Genomic DNA, 21,621 nt, shown 5'->3' with positions numbered 1-21,621 from the left:
TAAAGTATTTAGTGTTGGAAATAAATCAACTGTTGTCCAAATTTAGTGAAGACTTGAGAAAGAAAGGATGACTTTTGCTTTAACTTGGGTTGGGTGTTGAATTTTCCAGTCACAGCACGCCTTAAAGTAAATCTTCTGTAGCATTTTAATAACCTTAATTAGCTTGAGACTATTAATTGGCCCGTTGAAGTTGAGTTGTTTTAATGTTATTTTGATGGACTTCTTTTTTTTAATCCACTTGTGTATAATGTTTCACTTATCTGAGTATCCATTTAACATTAACGGTCGTTACCACTTTTTCCTGTGATTACACTGTATGTCGTCTTTGCTGTTAATGCAATGTTATACGTGACATACATGACCGACAGTTGCGATGGTGTGTGGGAGCGCATGTGCCCGCACACATGTTCATACCAGCGCAACGGCACTCTTCCAGTTGAGTGTAGATGTGGGTACGGGCTACAGTGATCATTCACTTACAAACAAGAAAAAACAGACGGGGCATTTCTTTGGGTTTTTTTTTTTAATTTTTTTTAATTTTTTAGTTGGAGTTTAATGTAGCTGTGCACTAGCAGAGATGGTAGGTTAACTCTTGTGTATTTGTTGGTGAAAGAGAGTATGTGTGTGAGGAGGGTTTGCAGTGTGGTGGGGGAAGATGGGTGCGCTAGTTTTTATGTGTGTAAAAACAGATTAAAGTTGGAGGAATTATATCAGTGGGGGGAAAAACTGAAAAGAATAGACTCCGGCAGATGACTTACGGTATTATTGTTTTAACTGTTCTGTCCCCTCATGGTCAGTAAAATTATTTTTTTTTGTGTGTGTGGTTAATGCTGGAAATGGGAAATTGTTTCACTTTCTCTCTCTGTCCGTCTGGTTCTCTCTGAACACGCTAATGTCTGCGACGGAAATATGTAAGCAGAGGCAGACATATTTGTCCCTAAAGTTTTGTCACTATTTTGCATTTTCCCTCATCGTCATTCCAACATTTTGTCATCTCCTTCCAGGAATTTGCTAATATCTGCGATTCCTTACAGTGGGGGCAATAATTATTTGATCCCCTGCTGAATTTGTAGCTTTGCTCACCTATTAGAAATAAATGTCTCTAATTTTTAGGTAGTTTTATTTTAAATCGAGAAAGAATATCAATCGAAGTCCCAAAAAAATATGACACACAAGTTATAATTTTGTTTGCATGTCAGTGAGTGAAATAAGTATTTGATCGCCAAGCAAAATTTGGAGAATGTGGGAAAACCCTTGCTGGCAAACACATGCGTAAGATGTTTTTGTAGTTGGACACATCTCAAGATTTAGGTCCACTCTTCTTTACAGAAACTTTCTAAATCCTTTAGGTTTCTCAGCTGCCGCTTGGCAACTCAAAGCGTCAGCTGCCTCCACAGATTTTCTGTAAGATTGAGCTCTGGAGACTGGCTAGGCCACTGCATGTTCTTGTAGTTGGTCACCAGGTTTGGCCACATCTCAGGAGGGAATGTTCTTCTTCTTTTGCCCCTCCTTTTTGCCTTGGCAGTATGCTTTGGGTCATTGGTCGTGAATGGGTCTTCTAAGGTTACAATCTTCAGTCTTCTGGCTGTGGGAAGCTTCTCAGTAAAGATTTTATGGTATTGGCCACTCAGTGTGGTAAACTTGTCCTGTAAACTTAGCAGAAACACAGCCTCAAAGCACAATGTTTCATCCCTGACTGTGGAGAGGTGTTCATTGGGTTATACTTAGCATATCTCTTCCTTCAAAGATGACAGCTCAAGCTAGCAAATTTAACACGGGCTTGTACATGTGCCTTCTTGAGCAGGTTGTCTTTGAAGGTGCTGATTACAGTTTGATTGATTACAGCATAGTGTGTTGCTAATGGTGTAATGCTTGGTGACTGTGGTTCCAACTGCCTTTAGATCGTTGACAAGCTCCTCTGTATTTTTGGGCTGATCCACCATCTTTTCTCATCATCATCCTCAATCCATGAGGCAAGAGCTTGCATGGAGTTCCTTAACGAGTACGAAGATTTATTTTTCTTCCATTTCTGATTAATCTCACCAAGCTGCTTCTTGATGGGTCTTGCAGCTCATTGCAGCCTTGTGCAGGTCGACAGTCTTGTCTCTGACATTCTTTGACACTCTTTGGCCTTGTCCATGGGGGTACAGACGATAGATTGGGGGGAAAAAAAAAAAATGATTCTGTGGAAATCTGCGTTTCATACACTTAAGTTGTAATCAGGAGTATCTGCAAAAGACTCGTTGTAAAGGGAAAAAAACCTGATTATTTATCATATTGAGGTGAAAGTTGTACAAATGTAAAAAACAACTGCAATTAAAAAGTAGCCAGAAATGCATACTGGCCTGCAATGACATGTGTAGTTGCATTTCCAGGGAGGTGCAGATCAGGTTACCGCGTAGATCACGTTGTGGGGTTTCATACCTATGATAAAGACTTAATTCTAAGGCCAAAAAAATATGCATAGCTTCAGTCAGAGGAATAATATTTTTCCTCTCCTCACGCTATGATCAATCATATATCCACATTTAAGTTTTTGCCTCCCGGGGTTTCACATCTGTGTCTGAGTTTGCACCTCTGTGCGTATCCATCACTAACTTGTGTGCGTATTGTGTGTTTATCACAGATGCCGCAACAGGTAGCATCAATGGTCCCTGCTCCCGGTGGTGTGTCCGCAGGCCCAACGGCCGACCCTGAGAAGCGAAAACTCATTCAGCAGCAGCTGGTCCTGCTGCTGCATGCACACAAGTGCCAGCGGCGGGAGCAGGCCAACGGGGAGATGAGGACCTGCACCCTGCCCCACTGCCGCACCATGAAGAACGTACTCAACCATATGACCCACTGCCAGGCTGGCAAAGCCTGCCACGGTGAGTGAAAGTGATGAGTTTTTAGAGACTGAATTAAAAAATAAATAAAGAGAAGCCTTGGATCTACCCATATGAGCTTTTATGTGACCGTGTTCTTCTAATTTTGGTATTTTATCTGCTAACTGCTGCTAATAATCTCATAAAAACGAGATTCAGCTTCTAACAGATGGGTTTGCAGCCATAATTAGAGCCTGTGATGTGGGCCTGATGCCATTTCATTTAGCATCTAAACAAAATGGCACCGGGCGTTGATGTCTTGCAAGTTTCATCCAAACGACAATAAACACCTGTTTCTTCAGACTCGCACATATACCATTACCACAATAGTTTTGAGTGAAATTTCAAAAAATAAAAAATATCCATGAAATTTGCCTTTTTGAAAATTACTGACTTAAAATTTTAAAATGTGGCTTTAAAATAAAATGCTGAGGATTACAATTGTGTCACTTTTCGATTTATTGCTTAAATGGAGACAGTTCAATTGTTTCATTAACCAAGCCTCAGTGATTGACATTACCCAACAAAAGTTGAATCTTAAGTTACAAACAAGTTTCTCCTACAGTTTGGTCCGTGTCTGTTAGTCAGTAGCTTCACTCTGACAGTTGTTGGTAGTGATGAAGGCATCCAAGAGTTATAGACTTGGAAATTTGTCATTTTATATTTTTTTTTCTCCATTTAACCAGCACCTGTTCTTCACTGTAGTGTGTAGATATTGGGGTTCAATAGTCTTGCGATTTCTCCTGAATTAACTGTCACCAGCACCTCACTCTATTTTTCCTATTTGTGCTTTATTTTTCTCCAGTTGCACACTGTGCATCATCCAGACAGATCATTTCCCACTGGAAGAACTGTACGCGGCACGACTGTCCGGTGTGCCTGCCTTTGAAAAATGCAAGTGACAAAAGGAATCAGCAGCGTAAGTAACTTCAGCAGCTCCATAATTTTAATCTTAATTATTCATTAAACCCATATGAAAAAACCCCACATGGATTATAAAGCAGATATCTGAAATGCAGGTAACTTTTCAGTAAAGCAGTCATTACTCTGGGATAAGCCTCTCATGTTTGTGGTATAAAGTGGTGCCACCTGCAGGTTGTTTCACTGCCACTTCTCTGCTGGCTCGCAGACTGTGAGGGCTCGAGCTGCAAGAGGATTCCTCTAGAAATACTGGGCCTGTAATGTGACACCCAGGGGAGGGGCTCAGTGGCGCTTTTAACACTGGGGGCAGGTTCTTGGGACAGCATGCTCTCTAATTGGTTAAAAAGCCCTATGACAGATTTAAATCCCCCACAGAGGCAGCATGCTCCCTGTCAGCTATCAACACAGCAGGGAGCAGCACAGGGATGTCAAAGTCCCAAAAAGACTATTTGTGGGTTGTTTTTTTTTTTGTTTTTTTTTAAATTTTCACATAAAAAACAACAAGTTTTTCATTTTTATGTTTAAAATTGTTATAGTCATATACTAATCTTATTTTTTTTTTTCTAACAATTTATAGGCTGACATTATTAATACAGGAGAGCATAGAAGCACATCTGAAGCCGCATTTACTCCTCAGTTATTGCAGGCTATTACTTGAGTTAATTCTTTAATATAATATTTATAATGCAAAACCAATTATCATCCTGTTTTCTCCCTACAGCTACGCTAAGTTCATCTGGAGCCAGTCTACAAAATGCCATGAATGCAGTTGGACCTGGCCAGCCCAGTGCAACAGCCATCAGCAGCGCTGCAACACAAATTGACCCCAGCTCCATGCAGAGGGCCTATGAAGCCCTGGGCCTGCCATATGGGAACCAGTCTCCTGCTCAGGTGCAGGGCCAGGGTCCATCTCAGCAAAACCCACAGGGCCCCCAGCACCAGCAGATGCGAAATATGAACCCATTAGGTATGGAATAAAACGAAATGCCAGTTTAGAAGTTTGTGTATAATTGCTTCTGTGCCAGTTTTTCATAAATTCTTCGGTATTTTTACCAGGCTCTAATCAGATGAATCAGATGGCAGGAAGCATGGGTACCCCCTCCTCAAACCAGACTGGCATGCACTCTGATTCCTCGTTGTCTGCGCTTAGCAGGTAAGACTTTTCATTCCTTCTGCATCACTTGAAACGAGGTCTACTGTACTGCCCTTCCCAAAATAAATTTATGCCTCTCAAGTCAGTCATAAATATGTGTTCTCAGTCTCTTCGGTAATTTTATTTTATTTTATAGAAGATTATTTTTCAGTGTTATTTACAAATTATGTTCAAATTGCGTCCGTCGTACAGTCAGCTGATGCCAGATGGGTCAGTAGTAGGAGGCATGGGAAACCTCCCCGCTGCCACCCCTCTGTCTGCCACAGGGCTAAGGAAGGCCTGGCATGAACATGTTACTCAGGACCTGCGCACCCATCTGGTGCATAAACTGTAAGTGCAACAATAAAACAGCTGTGTTTGTAGATAGATGAGTTCTCATATGGTACAACAGGTTATATTTGCTTATTTTATTTTATTTTATTTTTTTCATCAGAGTACAAGCCATATTCCCAACCCCAGACCCAGCAGCACTGAAGGACCGACGCATGGAGAACCTGGTGGCTTATGCACGCAAGGTTGAGGGTGACATGTATGAGTCGGCTAACAGCAGGGTAACTTGATAAAGCATCTTCACGCTATTCCACCTTCATCCTTTTTGAATATCTTTAAAGCTCTTTGTGCAGCTATCCTTGCGACTGAGATGAAATCATTTTTAAAATATCCCCCCCTTTGTTTTTGTTTTTTTGTTTTTTTGCCTCCTCACTAGGATGAGTACTACCACTTCCTGGCAGAAAAAATTTACAAGATACAAAAGGAACTGGAGGAGAAAAGGCGCTCCCGGCTTCAGAATCAGCCTAGCATGGGACCAGCTGGGCCACAGCAGCCTCAGCCCAACCCCATGGGCCCAGGACAAGCCATTCGACCTCCTAGTTAGTAACTTAAATTCTTAATCAGCCGTTGACTGTCCTAAGTTGACAGTACCAAAATACCTTATGTTATAATTACTTTAATGTTTCATCAAATCTCTGTTTTTATCTGAAAGAATCTTTTAAAAGAACCTCGACTTATCCTGTCTTCTCAGATGGACCTACACAGATGCCTAACATGCAAAATCAGATGATGCCCCGCATACCACAAGGTATGTGTTCATCTTCTGGTTTTTGTTTTGTTTTTTGGGGGGGAGGGTAGCACTTGAATTTGCGTCTTTTATTTCTAACATGCTCTAGTGGTTTGTCTGTTGAATGCCACTTTTATTTGTTTCATTTGTCCACACCTGTTAAATTGCTCTGATACAGGATATCAAATTGATCTGGTTAAGTCTCCCTTATATCCCATTTGGTTATGCATTATTAAATTATATTAATTCCCAAGGATCTTAACAAGATATGTACTTGTCCCCCACAGGAATAAATCAGTTTAACCCAATGGCAGTGCAGAATACACAGATGCCTCAGGCACCCATGGGAGCAAGGACTCCCTCCCCCAGGAACCATCCACAGCAGATGAACATGAACTCCATGCCAGCGGTTAGATACACTCCTTTGTTTCGTTTTGTTTTTCTTTCCCTTTTCTCTTGCCTTGAAGCAGTTATTTTTCTCTGAGCTCACTTGCTTGCTCCCTTAAATTTCTTTTCCCTCTTCTTGACCGTGAAATACGCGAGTCTTTAACTGTATATTTAGTTAATGCTCTGTTACTATTGTCCCACGGAAGCATCAATACAAAATGTGTTTCCTGTAGTTCACACAGATCTTGATTCATTTATGAACCAGCTGCTAATGAATAATCTGTACTGAAACTACTGCCCAGGCCTGGGCTTACAGCCGTCCCAGGTGTAGTTTGCGTCTGTATTCTTCTTTGAGTCAGCCGAGGCTGTTAAGTTTACACCACAGGACCTTCAGAAAAATAGCAGGATGCCCTTGTGGTAGCTTGCATGTTGGTAGCATTTCCTTTAGAAACAAATGATTTTACCTGGCAGACACCTTCATAATAGGTGTTGTCTGTTGTTTTGATTTATCTATTTGATCTCTTTGACTTTACAGATGGGAATGTCTCCATCAAGGATGCCTCAGACTCAAGGAATTATGGGTAGTCATGCTAATAACATGGTATCTCAGCCAGCCAACCAAGGCCAGTTCCTGCAACAGGGCCAGTTTCCTGTAAGTGCGGGTGGAGCGATGAATGTGAATATAGGTTTGGGACCTGCCATGTCACAGGCTAGTGTCACACAGGTGAGAAAGATGCTGAGGTTTTTTCTTAATTCTCCTAGACTTTTTATTGCACATTGCTTGTTTCTTTTTAAATATACAATCTTTTGTGTGTGACTTTGGTGTCACACGCTTTGTAAATGGTTGGTAAAGTTATTCTAATAGTGCGCACACCTTTGTTCCAACAGCCACAAAACTCTAACCTCCCTCTGAATGCACTGAGCTCCATTGGCTCTCAGCTGCCCTGCGGCCCTACAGCTCAGCCTGCCCTGGGTACCACCCCTCCACCCAGTGCCTCTGCCACCCAGCAGCAGCCGCCGCCACCACCACCGCAGCCACAGCCACACCATACTCCCACCCACTCCCAGATGCTTCCACAGCCCTCCACTCCCGTGTCCACGGGTGGGCCCTCCTCCACCCCAACCCACATACCTAGTGGCCTCCCTCGTCCCCCCTCAGCCTTGGGGACACCACCTGACCCTTCTCACCCTCTCACACCCCTGCAGCCCCAACCTGAGCCCTCCAGCCAGATGCAGCAGCCCTCCTCTGTGCAGGCACAGCACCCCAGCACGCCGGTGAGATACTAGTTTTTCCCTGAAAAGCTACCACAGCTCTTGAATTGCTTATGCCTTTTTCACTTTCCTTTAAAGCACCATCCAGGTGTTTTAACCAAACAATATTTCAAATTTTATTTAATAAAATTTAGCTGTCAATATTTTAATCGCAGGAGGGGAAAAGTTTTTTTTCTTATAAATCAGAATTATTTTTTAAAAACTGGCAGCACTAAACAGTTTCTGTTTCTGCTTTAAGTTGTCCCATCAAACAGCAGCGAGCATCGATAACAGAGTGCCTACCCCAGGCTCTGTGGCTGAACTGAGTTCCCAGCAGGCCCTGCCTGACATGAGCAGCACTGAAGCCAAAAGTGAAGTAAAAGATGAAGAAGACGACAGCAGCTCTCTGAAGACGCAGAATGATGTAAAAATGGAGGTATGTGCAAACTTTCTCCACCACAAATAAACCAGTTCTGTCAGTAAATCTGTCTTGTGGGATTTCAGTAACTTAATCTAAGGCGTTATGCTTCCATGGGTGTCAAGTGCTTGATGGTTTGCTGTCTTATCAGTGTTGGATAGATGGTTAACAATCATTGTGTTAATATATAATCAGGAGGAAGAAACCAAACCCCCAGTGGTGAAGAAAGAGGAGCCAGATGCAGCAGAACCAAAGCAGGAACCAATGGAAACTGAGGAAAAGAAGCCAGAAGTGAAGACAGAACCCAAAGAAGAGGAGGAAAGTGGGGCCAACAGCACGTCAACTACCACCGCTCAGAGCCGCAAAAAAAGTAATGTTACTATATTTAGATATAAGGTGTAAAAAAATTAGACATAGGATGAAATAGTTTTTTGGTATTTTTCAGCACGCTTGAACACCCAAATGCTTGCTCTTCCTTGGTAGAGTGCTCAAGTTAAAGGTGTTATACTTAAACAGCAGCACAAGGAAAATGGCTTTTTCACTCACTCACCACAACACTTTCACTAAAATATCAATGGATGCTTTTCTGTGTATATAGGAAGTACACTCTTGGCCTCAAAATCTTGTTTAGACCCTTTTAGCACGACGGTCTTTGTGCAAGAGTTTTGCGTGATTGTCCACAAGTCTCATCAGACAGATGAAAAGCTACATGTTAGCTAGCTGTAAATGTTCTATTGTTGAGGGTTGTTTTGCATAGACTATTTAAAATCACTCCACAACATTTCAAAGGAAATAGCCTATCTTTCACAAAAATAGTTGAGCTGTGAGCTGCCCAGCCCCGGAGGCAGGTCGCTGGCCTCAAACCACAAGATTTTTTTCCATCATACTTAACAGGTGGTCCAAGACGCTTCCTCTGAAAAGCCACTTTTGGTCCGAGCCTAACGACTGCTATTGTTGTATTTGTTTGTCCAGAGCATGTTCTTGTCAAAAGCCCTTTCTTTTGTATTCACTGGCAGACTGTAGTTTTGCGTTAATGCTTTAATAGGACAACAAAGAATTTTCTGGCATGTCTCCTGTACATGTTAAACATATGTGATCTCTAATGGCTGATGCAATCTGGTTCTTATAGTGGAATTCCAATGAGCTGCTGTTTTAATTTAACAGATAAAGTAACTAGTTGTTTGAAGCCTTAGCCACTTGTAGATCATTTTCCTCATGGTGGAGCAATTTATTTATTTGTACATCTTTTTAATCCTTTGCCAGACTTAAAAAAGTATCTAGAGACTATTTTCTGAAGGTTTTTTAAATTCCTGGCATGATGACAGCAAACACTTCAAAAGCATAAAGAGAACTGGGCCCTGGATGTCAGAGGCAGGTTCCACTTGTCACTTCCCAAGAAGGCTGTAATCATTGACACCTAATCGTGATATAAGTGCGATTCCTTTTTTTTTTTTTTTTTTTTTGTATTCGTCCCTTTTGTCAATGTTTATCAACAGCATTATCTACTGGCAGCGTTTTTGAAAAAAGAACAGCATTTGCCTTTCAGACATTTTAACATGAAGTCAAATTTTTTTATGGGTATTAGTATTTTGTGTGTATGTGTTTTATTTAAATATTTAAACTAATTCTGGAGTGGAAATCTATTGAACAAGACACAATTTTATGCCTGCATCACCAGGCATTTAATTTGTAAACCCAGCTGCACGCCACTGATCAGTACTGAGTCCATTTAGTTAAGGAATGTCACGATTCCTTAACTACCGGTAAATGGCTCAGGCTCAGGGGGTTGGGAAGCGTATCCGTAACTGGAAGGTCGCCGGTTCGATCCCTGGGCTCTCTGTCCTGGTCGTTGTCCTTGGGCAAGACACTTTACCCTACCGCCTACTGGTGTTGGCTAGAGGGGCCGATGGCGCGATATGGCAGCCTCGCTTCTGTCAGTCTGCCCCAGGGCAGCTGTGGCTACAACTGTAGCTTGCCTTCACCAGTGTGTGAATGCGAGAGTGAATGAATAGTGGCATTGTAAAGCGCTTTGGGTGCCTTGAAAAGCGCTATATAAATCCAATCCATTATTATTATTATTAATAATTATTTTATTTTTAGACATAGGTATGCTGTTTATGTGTTTTTCCTCATGGGCTTATTCTTGTCTTTAGTTTTCAAGCCAGAGGAACTGAGGCAAGCCCTAATGCCAACACTTGAAGCCCTCTACAAGCAAGACCCAGAGTCCCTGCCTTTTAGACAACCTGTAGATCCAATGCTGTTGGGTATCCCTGTAAGTATACTTAATGATGTGCCTTTACTCAAAGCTTCGAATTGTTATGGGTCATTTGCTCAATCCTGGAATTGCTTCCCTGCTTCTGCTCCTGTAGGACTACTTTGACATAGTAAAGAATCCCATTGACTTATCCACCATCAAGCGCAAGCTGGACACGGGTCAGTACCAGGAACCGTGGCAGTACGTGGAAGATGTGTGGCTCATGTTCAACAACGCGTGGCTGTACAATCGTAAAACATCCCGAGTCTACAAGTACTGCACCAAACTGGCAGAAGTGTTTGAAGCAGAAATCGATCCTGTCATGCAGGGTCTGGGCTACTGCTGTGGTAGGAAGGTAAGATGGCACATCCTGGATAGTCAACACAAGCTACTTAGGGCAGCACACCATTCTGCTTACTGATAAAAGTCACTTACCCTTAGTTTAGTCTTTATTTGGCTGTTGACTTTAGATGAAAGCTGATTGTCACATTTACGTGTACCTTAATGTTTTGTGGTTTTTTTCCCACCCTGCAGTTTGAGTTCTCACCACAGACACTGTGTTGCTATGGCAAACAGTTGTGCACCATCTCGAGGGATAGCACCTACTACAGCTACCAGAACAGGTAAAGGTGCATGCTTTCTCTGCTGAAGGGATTGGCATGGGTAAAGAGGTGAAGAATTAATTATACAAAGTGGGTGTGAAGTTAAACCCTCAAAAGTACAGCATGACTAAAGATCCCACTTCACATTCACCATTCTGAAAAACTATAACCCAGGAATGTGGGAAAAAAACTTTGATCTTAAGTGGGCCGGACCAATAAAACTTCCCTTTTTCTCCTTGTGTGGAAGTTTAACTTCACATTGAATCCCTTAGATACTCAAAAAAGTACGATTCCAATATTTATTGTTGCTGTTTTGTAACACCCCCCCCCCCAAAAAAAAAAAAGTCTGTCTGATCAATTGCTGTCATTGAGTTATACATGGCCATGGGGAGGTCTTCATCAGCAGGAAAAGCTGTAATACCTATTAAAATACAAGTCTAATACAAGTTTAAAAGTCCCAAATTTATACCTTTTTCGCTGAAGCCAATCTGTGGGCAGGGTTTGAGTTTTTACCTGGCCAATGCTGGTCTCTGGGCCTTATGTTTGACACCCCTGCTCTAAGGACATAATTCTCACCGGCTTTCCTTTATAGGAGTATTGCACCACAGTTTGAGTTGAGTGAGTCATATAATTAGGACAAGCAAAACGCATGATGGGTCCATCCCTCACATCTATCCCTTTAATTTCTTTCTAGGAAATGAGCTCCAAAGCACCCCCTTCTGTGCAGAATATGTTATTGCAGCTTAACATTAGTCCAATGGAACACACTTTAGTTGTAGATAATCAATGCTAAATGCCTCAAGATTTCCCAAATTAGAATTAAAGACTTGGACACTGTTAAAGGGAATTTAGTCATGTTGTTTCTGCTTAAAGGAACCGGCACAATTGTTTTTGCATCATCACTCCGGTCTCTTCTGACATGATCATCCATTCATCAACTCTTAATGCATGTTGCTTCTCATAAATGATTTCAGTGTAAATGTCTTTACCGTTTTGATTTTGCAGCATGCATGTTCGATGACGATGTTGAACACGAATTTGTTGTTGACGACAATCATTTAATGTCCTTAACATAGCATCTGAGCATGTTTCCCCACATTTCTGTTCCACTTTGAATGAGAGTGGCTGAATCATGACCATTTTGACTAACCATGTACCTCTACCTGTGTGTGTGTGTGTGTGTGTATGTGTGTGTGTCCTTCCGTCTGTCCGCTGCTCATGCTCCATCCTCGGTTGTTGCTGTGTGCTCCGTTCACTCTGCATTCTGCCACCCGTACGCCGGTTTGCCTGTGCTGCTACTGTGTGTGCTGGCTGCAGTTCACCCAAATATGGCCTTATTGCCGACAGGTATCACTACTGTGAGAAGTGCTTCAATGAGATCCAGGGCAACAGTGTGACCCTGGGAGATGACCCGTCACAGCCACAGACGTAAGTTCCTTGGTCCCCGGATGTCTGAATATCACCCCGTGATCATCGTGGAACCATTTGCTTTCTGGCTCTTGTTCTCTGGAAGGGAATAAATAGTCACAGATTTAACATGAAGATCTCTCTTTTTGTGCAGGATGATATCTAAAGATCAGTTTGAAAAGAAGAAAAATGACACGTTGGACCCTGAGCCGTGAGTATTCTCTAGACAGTTTCATTTTGATGTGTGTGACTGCAGTGTTGCTTCTTTGCTGCTTTTTACCGAACAGAAAGAAAAAGCATGTTTTTGTCATCGTAGGTATATTGAATGTAAAGACTGTGGACGAAAGATGCATCAGATCTGTGTGCTGCACTATGACGTCATTTGGCCGTCAGGGTGAGTATAGCTTGACTGCTACGCTAGACAAATATCTTCAAGCACATAAAAGAAATGTTTGACCGTCATAGAATTTATATTTGTTAGTTGACACTAAAAATAATTAGATTCTCGTTTCAGTTTTATCTGTGACAACTGTCTGAAGAAGTCTGGTAAAGCAAGAAAGGAAAACAAGTTTTCAGCCAAGAGTAAGTTACATATACAAGTAAAACAACTTCTGACAAAGAATGTCAGTGTTTAAAACATGTCTTTGTGTGTTCGTTAAGGGTTGCAATCCACAAGGTTGGGTTCATACATTGAAGACAGAGTTAATAAGTACTTGAAAAGGCAGAACCACCCTGAAGCTGGTGAGGTGTTTGTGCGAGTGGTCGCCAGCTCTGACAAAACTGTGGAGGTTAAGCCTGGCATGAAGTCTAGGTAAGTGTCACACCTGCTTTACAGCGCTTATTTTTAAAATTTTTTTCCTTTGGAGGGTCCAGATGCATAAAAGCATCTGATAAATCTTCAATAGCATTGTGTTTTCAATCTTTTCAATCACACGGCTGATTCCACATTTATCTCAGCTAGAAACTGAACTGCATAATGCCTCAGAGAACAGTTTTTGTATTTTGCAGCTCATAGAGTAGAAGGACCGATGAGCTTGTTTCTCCTACAGTATTGGGCAGAATTTAATCAAACTTGGACACCATGGCATGATGACAGCAAACACCAAAATGATCACCATTTTGGGTTATTACCAAATATCCCAAAGGTTTTTTTTATAGGGACTCATCACTCCAGCTGGACTATTGATCAGGATTTAATCAAATTTAGATACAATGATCACGTAATTGATCACCAAAGGCATATTTTTCATTTTATGAGCAATAACCTGGATCGTTTGCTGAATGCACTGTGCCAGTGATGTGCTAGTTTTAGGAAAATGTTGTTGGATAGCCTTGGCTCAGAAGGTAGAGCATGTCATCTACCAATCGGAGGTTGCTGGTTGGCTGCTCCAGTCTGCATGCCAATGTACCCTTGGCCAAGATACTGAAGCCAGAGTTGCTGTCAGTGTGTTCATTGGAGTGTGGATGTTGGATAGAAAGCACTCAGACAAAGAAAAAAGTGTGTGTTTGTGTGAATGGCTGAATGAGATGTCTCAAGTATAGTAGAAAAGCTCCATATATGACTAACTAGTCCATTTGCCTGTCCATTTGTGTATTTGATGCCTTGTGCAACGTCACAATGTCGATACATAATGCAATTTGTTCAGATATAAACAGAAATCTCCATGTTCATACTTTCATATCAAAGATCTGACTGTGGAAAGGGAATTGGTTCCGGAAAACATCAGAGTTATATTTAATCTTATGAAAATTGATTTACTTTTTTTTTTCTTCTTCTTTTCACAAATGACTTGAGTTTGTCTTTTAAATGCTGTTGTATCCATCCATTCAGTAATGCATTTTAAACTGCCTGTCCAGGTCTGAGCTGTCTGGGCCTCTCAAGCTAGCTGAGAGATACAATCCCTACAGCATGTGCTGGGTTTGTCATACCCGAAGCATCTCATCTAGGTGATACTCAGGAGGCATCCTAGCCAGATGCTTCAACCATCTCAACTGCTTCCACTGGGCTTGAGTAGAGCCTTTATTCCTCCACACCAAAATGACCTCAGCCCAGACACTCTTCGAAGGAGGCTAATTTCCTCCACTTCCTATCACTACTCAGTTATTGCCAATAGGTGATTGTAGGAACATAGATTCACCAGTAAAGTGAAAGCTTTGCCTTTGTGCTCACCTTTAAACAGCATTTACATTACTGTAGACGCTGTGCTTATTTCTCAGTCTCCCACTCCACTCTTCCCTCACTCATGCACAAATCTTTGAGATATTTGCCCTCCTTTGCTTGAGGCAGGCACTTGTTACCAACCTGGAGTGGGAAATCCATCCTTTACCGGGTGGGAACCACGGCATCTGACTTGGAGGCGCTAATCCATGCCAGTTTGTAATGTGCTGCAAACATCCCCACTGGGAGCTGTAGCCCATAGCAGAGTGAAGCCAGCAGAGACATGTTAAGACCAATGAACATGACACCCTGTGCCATTTGGCTACGCCTAGAAATTCTGTTCATAATAGTAATGAACAGAATCGGAGACAAAGGGCAGCCCTGGTGGAAAACAAGCCTACCTTATTGCCAGAAAGATGAACCCAATGACCCATAATCATGAAGCAACCCCTGAGGGGGCACAGTTGAATTGCTTCTTCAAGTCAGCAAAAGTATCTGTAGAGTAGTTGGGGGCAATACCCCACACACATTCATCTATCATCATAGAGGGCACAGAGCTGGTCCAGTGCTCTGCAACCAGGTTGAAAACCACATTACTCCTGTGAATGGAGGTGGACTTTTCTCCACAGGGGAAGGGAAGCTAAAAAGTGTGATTTCCTGTTGAAGTTGATACCTCTGGCTCCCCACGGCCTACAGTGTGGTCAGAGAACTGCTTTCACCTCCCGAGTTATCTGACTTGAGGTTGCTAGATTTTCTTCAAGACTTATGGGAATCTTGTTCCATGGCTCTATGTACCAAACCCCTCCCACACTCGAGTTGGCGTAGTTGGCGGCTAAGAACGCTGTCTTCTGCCAGTACCAGTCAGCTGCTTTCAGAGTTGCACAAGTTAACCAGTCTTGAAAGAATCCCTCCCTTTTGATTGAGAACTCCCTTCACTTATGTCCATCTTCTGCCAGAAGCCATCGTAGGCGGATACTGCGTCAGGCACCAACAACTTTATAATCACAGTTCTGTACATCTGCGTCAGCAATGGAGGTGTGGTACACGGTTCATTCAGACTACATGACCCCAGCTTCCCCAAGGATGCTGTTGACATGCCTCTGCCAGAAGCTCTAAGAGCACCCTGACTATACGTTGAGGTGTACTCGATCTGTCCATTGCTGCTGTTGCTTACACCTTCTCTGTTTCCACAGGTTTGTAGACTCAGGTGAGATGGTGGAAAGCTTCCCCTACAGAACCAAAGCACTTTTTGCATTTGAGGAAATAGACGGGGTGGACGTTTGTTTCTTCGGAATGCACGTCCAGGAGTACGGCTCAGAGTGCCCCTTTCCAAATACCAGGTAACACGGGCAAAATGTTAGAGGCATTGCTCTAAGTTTCCTTTTAGTTTGTGTGCATTATTCTCACATCACATATTCTGTATCTCTTTTTCAGACGGGTTTACATATCATACCTCGACAGTATTCACTTCTTCAGACCGCGTTTGCTAAGGACTGCAGTATACCATGAGATCTTAATAGGATACCTGGAGTATGTGAAAAAACTTGGGTGGGTAAAAAGTAACTTTATGCAGTGTTGCATTTTAGCTCCTTTCAGTCATGTATTGATGCATGTTTAATTCTTCTAAGTGCTAAGTGAGTCATAACTTAATTCCTGACCAGGTATGTGACGGGTCACATTTGGGCCTGCCCACCCAGTGAAGGAGATGACTATATTTTCCACTGCCACCCTCCGGACCAGAAGATCCCCAAGCCCAAAAGGCTTCAAGAGTGGTACAGAAAAATGCTGGACAAGGCTTTTGCTGAAAGAATCATACATGATTACAAGGTCAGAAAATTATACCAGTAAAAATAACTTTGTAACCACCTGTGCATGTTATGTTTCTCAAGACATTCCCAGCTATAATTAACATTTTGAAGTCTGGTGTTGGCGGCAGGCGGTTACCACGCTGTTCAGCTGAACTAACGTAGTTTGCTTTAGGAATATAAATGATTATCTTGTAAGACTCTGGAGTGGCTGATGGGCACATTTACACTGGAATATCAGTGAATTAACATTTATTACCAAACGACTTAGACTTGATGTACACTCTGATGGGAGTGACTCCTCCCCCCCCCCTCATTTTTCATAAATCCAACTTGACCCAATTAGAAGCTCTTGTTGCCCAATTCTATGATAAGAGCCTTTGTGTGTCTGTGTTCAGGACATTTTCAAGCAGGCAACAGAAGACAGGCTGACCAGTGCCTACGAGCTGCCGTACTTTGAGGGTGACTTTTGGCCTAATGTACTGGAGGAGAGCATCAAGGAGCTGGAGCAGGAAGAGGAAGAAAGGAAAAAGGAGGAGAACACAGCCTCCTCTGAGACAACAGAGGTGAGTTTGATGGATACATGGATTCAGAATATTTTTATTAATGAAAGAAAGCCTCTTCTGATCCCAGAATCAACAGCCCAGTGTTTTAAGTCCTTTGTCTCGCCCCAGATTGTATCATTCTCAACTACCCATTATATAAATGCTTTTGGCTTTCTGGCACTGTATAAACCACTCTGCTTAATTGCATAATCTCATCTTGCCTGTTGTGCAATCTCAACTTCTCTAAATGTCCATGTGTGTCTTTTTACAAGGGAGCCCAAGCTGACAGCAAGAATGCCAAAAAGAAGAATAACAAGAAAACCAACAAAAACAAGAGCAGCGTCAGTCGAGCCAATAAGAAAAAGCCTGGAATGCCAAATGTAGCCAATGATCTGTCCCAGAAGCTCTATGCCACAATGGAGAAACATAAGGAGGTGGGAAACCCTAGCAACTATAACAGATTTTTTTTTTTTTTTGTCTCTCCTAAATGAATAAAATTTCATTTCATGTAACATTTCAGTAACTTGACTCTTGTTTTAAAGCTTGGGGAAAAAATTCAGACAAAGTTGGTAGATTGTTGTGTGTGAAATTCTAAGTACAGAGCAGCGTCTCTCTTACTGTGCTGCTTCCTGAGGATAATTGAATTCCACATGAAAATTTTCTTCCACACAAGAGTTATGGAATTTGTCACATTGCACTACACTTCAGCAATGCCTATAGCTAACAGTGTTGCTTCCCCTCCTGCCACCAGGTATTTTTTGTTATCCACCTCCATGCTGGGCCAGTCATTAACACCTTGCCACCCATCATGGACCCTGACCCTCTGCTGACTTGTGACCTGATGGATGGACGTGATGCGTTTCTGACCTTGGCCAGGGACAAGCACTGGGAGTTCAGCTCACTGAGAAGGTGTAAATGGAGCACAATGTGCATGCTGGTGGAGCTGCACAACCAAGGCCAGGACCGCTTTGTGTACACTTGCAATGAGTGCAAGCACCATGTCGAGACTCGCTGGCACTGCACAGTTTGTGAGGTAAGATACAGTTGTGATCATTGACCGTGTTTTAAAAGCAACATCTGCATCGGTTTTGAATTAACACCTAGTTTACATTTTTAACTAAGGTTAATGTCATCTCTCTCCCCTCTCATCAGGACTATGACCTATGCATTAACTGCTACCACACTAAAGGCCATGATCACCAAATGGTGAAGTGGGGTCTGGGCTTGGATGATGACAGCAATGGTCAAGGTGGAGAGGCCTCCAAGAGCCCTCAGGAGAGTCGACGCCTTAGTATCCAGCGCTGTATCCAGTCCCTGGTGCACGCCTGCCAGTGCCGCAATGCCAACTGCTCTTTGCCGTCCTGCCAGAAGATGAAGAGGGTGGTTCAGCACACCAAAGGTTGCAAGCGCAAGACCAATGGTGGCTGTCCTGTGTGCAAGCAGCTCATCGCTTTATGTTGCTATCATGCCAAGCACTGTCAGGAGAACAAGTGTCCCGTGCCCTTCTGTCTCAACATCAAACACAAGCTTCGACAACAGCAGCTGCAGCACAGGCTTCAGCAGGCTCAAATGATGCGTCGCAGAATGGCCACCATGGCTGGAAGGGGTATGCCCATGCCATCTCCACCTACCTTAAATGCCCCAGACACTCCAAATTCTGTGCAGCAGCCTAATACACCCCAGACTCCCCAGCCCATGTCCAACCAGCCCCAACAACAGCAACCACCAAACCCCACCAATATGTCCCAAGGCTTTCCCAGCAACGGCCGCAGCAGTCAGCCTCCAACACCAGTGCCGCAAGGTAAACCGGGGCCTCAGTCATCCCCTCTCCATCAACAGCAGTCACCCATGCCCAACATGCCGCACCAACAGCAGCCTCCACAGCCTCGCCAGCAGCAGCAACCGCAGGAGTCATTGATGGAAGCCCTGAAGGTGGCCAGACAGATCGAGATGTTAGCTAAGTCAAAGCAGCCGCAGCAGCAACAGCAGCAGCAGCAGCAGAAGCAACAGAATTATGCAATGAATGGGATGCCAATGAACCACCCACGCATGATGGGGCCCATGCCAAGCCAAATGCAGATGATGCAGGGGCCACGCGGGCCCCAGGTGATGCAGCAGGGCCAGTGGGGTCCGGGGATGCAGAATCCCCAGGGTCATCAGCCACAGGTTCCTCCTCAACAAGGCCCCATGCCCCCTCAGCAGCCTCAGGGAAACCCAATGCCCCAGCAAGGTCAGCCCATGCAGAGGCCCATGATGCCCCAGCAAGGTCACCAGATGTCTGGGGTCATGCCTACACAGGGCTCCTCACAGCAGGGCATGACACCACAGCGACAAAACGTGCCCCGAGGTATGCCGGGTAACATTCCTCCAAGTGCCCTGCGGGAGCTATTGGACACCCTAAAATCACCCAGCTCCCCACAGCAGCAACAGCAGGTCCTGAGCATCCTCAAGTCTAACCCCCACCTCATGGCCGCCTTCATTAAACAGAGGACGGCAAAATACCAAGCCAACCAACCACAGCAGCAGGCCCAACAGCAGAACCCTCAGGCCATGCTAGGATCCCAGCCAGGAATGCACACAATGGTGGGCATGGCAAACCAGGTGCAAAGGCCAGGAATGGCACCTCAACAGCAGCCTCCTCAGCAGGTGGGACCCCAGGGAATGCCATCCATGGGCACCCAAGGCCAGATGGTACCAAACGGAAATCAAATGTTCCGCAGACAGCAAATTCTTAGGCAGCAGCAGTTGCAACAGCAGCAGCTGCTGCTGCAACAGCAACAACAGCAGCTGCAGCAACAACAGCAGCTGCAGCAACAACAGCAGCTGCAGCAACAGCAGCTGCAGCAGCAACAGCAGCAGCAGCAGCAGCTGCAGCAGCAACAACAGCAGCAGCAGCTGCAGCAACAACAACAGCAGCAGGGAGGTTTGCCTCCAGCCCATGGGCAGTTCCCCCAACAGCAGCCGGGACCAGGAAGCTATATCCGTATGCAGCAGCAGCAGCACATGGCTATGCAAGGAGGTGGGGGGCCTATGGGACCGCTCCCTCCCACATCTCAAATGGGCCAACCTGGGATGGGAATGGATGGACAGCAGAACTTCCAGCAACGCATGCTTCAGCAGCAACAGCATCAGATGATGAAGCAGCAGATGGGCTCTTCGGCACAGGCCAACTCGATGAGTCCACAGCCTCACATGCTCCAAGGCCAAGCCCAGGCAGGAGCTCACCTACCTGGCCAGACAATGGCAAATACCCTGGGAAGCCAGGTACGCTCTCCAGCCCCAGTGCAATCGCCCCGCCCACCTTCGCAGCAGGCACCTCATTCCAGTCCCTCCCCTCGGATACAACCCCAGCCGTCACCTCAGCATGGCGCACTTCACTCCAACTCTCCCCATCCCAGCTTAGGAGGTCCCATGTCAGGGTCCATGGAGCAGGGTCACATGGGAACACCAGAGCAGAGCGCCATGCTCCCGCAGCTTAACACACCAAACCGAGGGGGGTTGAGTAGTGACATGGGTATGGTGGGTGACACGACGGGAGACACACTAGAGAAATTTGTTGAAGGATTGTAGCATTTTGAGACAGAAGAAAGGCATTGTTCTGTTTTCAGCTGCAACATTTTTCTATTTGCTGATGTAAAAAGCTAAAAGAAATCACAAAATAAATTAGTCTTACGAGGCCTACGGACTGTGAACCAAGGACTACTTTTTCAAGTACACAGAGTGATTTAATAATTGCTGTTGAAGAAACAACAAAGACACAATGAATATATTTTTGGTTCAGACCAGCCTTGCAAGATTTTGCCCTGGTCTTTGTGTTTTAATTTGTTTTTCATTTGTTATTCTCTGGTATTGACTTTTTTAAAAAACCTTCTCTAAAAAAAAAAATTTCATTTTATTATTTTTTATTTTGTACGTTTGCAAATTAATATTGTATTTGTGTAAAGAAGACTGTAAAATTATTTGTGTGGGAATTGTTTTTGCCAGGCTTCACCTCTTGCTCAGTTTCTCTGTTCCTGGCTAATTTATTCTAATATGCCATTTTTCAAAAAGGACTGCCTTTAGGAAAGCCTTAATTTCTTTCCTGTTTGCAGAGTCTAAAGGAGATTAACGTATTTGTATAGATCTAGGAACTATTGCACACACCCAAACACAATTTGCAGGTTGAAGGTAAACCTGCGTTGACTCTTCATGTTCACAGGTGCAGGAATGTTCTTTTTACTGGCCTGGGCCCAGTGTTCGTCTTGCAGATGTTCAAAGATTGCTTTGTCTCTCCTTCAGTCTAAAGAAATTCTCATTAAGTCCTAAACCTCTTTCGCCTGTGGTGGGAAATTATCTTGTTTGACTGCTGATTTGTGTTCAGAGAGTTTTGTGCATCATTTTCTCTCGCATTAAACTTGACTTGATGATGAACTATTCTCTAATGTAAATCATGCAGGTGGACAGTACTGTAAATATGCAGAAATGAAATCACTGTACAAATTGGTTCAAATGGCTCATTTCGTACTTATATACCATATTGTTAAATAAACCTGTGTGCCACAGACTCTGCCTCGAATCTTTCTGCATGGGGGAAATTCGTATGTGTTCAGCAGCTGGGCTGATTTTTATTTGCTCAATCATTTCTCTATATTAAAAAATAAATAAATAAAACGATCCATTAGATTTTCATCAGTTGCGTGTGGAAGCTTGTTTGGGCCACTGAAGAATTTGTTTGTTTTGGTTTTTTTTTTTTTTGGGGGGGGGGGGTTGCCCTCCTTAAGTCAAGGTTTCAGGTAAATTCAAATGATCACTGACATTTC

At 43.6% G+C, this 21,621-nt stretch overlaps 1 protein-coding gene across 2 annotated transcripts in view; it reads left to right on the top strand.

The window, feature by feature from the left end:
• Positions 1 to 21,365, top strand: part of crebbpb (CREB binding lysine acetyltransferase b) — a 44,278-nt gene extending 22,913 nt beyond the window's left edge. Inside the window, exons 4-31 of one of the 2 annotated variants that reach the window (XM_076883202.1) lie at positions 2,627 to 2,867; positions 3,670 to 3,783; positions 4,507 to 4,752; positions 4,842 to 4,938; positions 5,131 to 5,268; positions 5,372 to 5,489; positions 5,645 to 5,807; positions 5,960 to 6,016; positions 6,283 to 6,404; positions 6,918 to 7,106; positions 7,271 to 7,657; positions 7,893 to 8,069; positions 8,247 to 8,421; positions 10,205 to 10,323; positions 10,421 to 10,660; positions 10,840 to 10,928; positions 12,255 to 12,335; positions 12,469 to 12,525; positions 12,631 to 12,708; positions 12,829 to 12,896; positions 12,975 to 13,125; positions 15,666 to 15,812; positions 15,907 to 16,020; positions 16,134 to 16,299; positions 16,676 to 16,843; positions 17,095 to 17,256; positions 17,574 to 17,855; positions 17,975 to 21,365. In XM_076883202.1, coding sequence (XP_076739317.1) covers positions 2,627 to 2,867; positions 3,670 to 3,783; positions 4,507 to 4,752; positions 4,842 to 4,938; positions 5,131 to 5,268; positions 5,372 to 5,489; positions 5,645 to 5,807; positions 5,960 to 6,016; positions 6,283 to 6,404; positions 6,918 to 7,106; positions 7,271 to 7,657; positions 7,893 to 8,069; positions 8,247 to 8,421; positions 10,205 to 10,323; positions 10,421 to 10,660; positions 10,840 to 10,928; positions 12,255 to 12,335; positions 12,469 to 12,525; positions 12,631 to 12,708; positions 12,829 to 12,896; positions 12,975 to 13,125; positions 15,666 to 15,812; positions 15,907 to 16,020; positions 16,134 to 16,299; positions 16,676 to 16,843; positions 17,095 to 17,256; positions 17,574 to 17,855; positions 17,975 to 20,392 — 6,564 coding nt within the window. In that variant the 3' untranslated portion in view covers positions 20,393 to 21,365. Of the gene's footprint in view, positions 1 to 2,626; positions 2,868 to 3,669; positions 3,784 to 4,506; positions 4,753 to 4,841; positions 4,939 to 5,130; positions 5,269 to 5,371; positions 5,490 to 5,644; positions 5,808 to 5,959; positions 6,017 to 6,282; positions 6,405 to 6,917; positions 7,107 to 7,270; positions 7,658 to 7,892; positions 8,070 to 8,246; positions 8,422 to 10,204; positions 10,324 to 10,420; positions 10,661 to 10,839; positions 10,929 to 12,224; positions 12,336 to 12,468; positions 12,526 to 12,630; positions 12,709 to 12,828; positions 12,897 to 12,974; positions 13,126 to 15,665; positions 15,813 to 15,906; positions 16,021 to 16,133; positions 16,300 to 16,675; positions 16,844 to 17,094; positions 17,257 to 17,573; positions 17,856 to 17,974 lie in introns of both variants that reach the window. The other variant, XM_076883201.1, reaches the window with a different exon arrangement.
• The last annotated feature ends 256 nt before the right edge of the window (positions 21,366 to 21,621 follow it).

This window comes from Maylandia zebra, linkage group LG4 (assembly GCF_041146795.1).
Source record: "Maylandia zebra isolate NMK-2024a linkage group LG4, Mzebra_GT3a, whole genome shotgun sequence".
Classification (NCBI taxonomy): Eukaryota; Metazoa; Chordata; class Actinopteri; order Cichliformes; family Cichlidae; genus Maylandia; species Maylandia zebra.
Note: the sequence above shows the minus strand (reverse complement) of the source record. Positions and strands in the feature narration are given on the sequence as shown.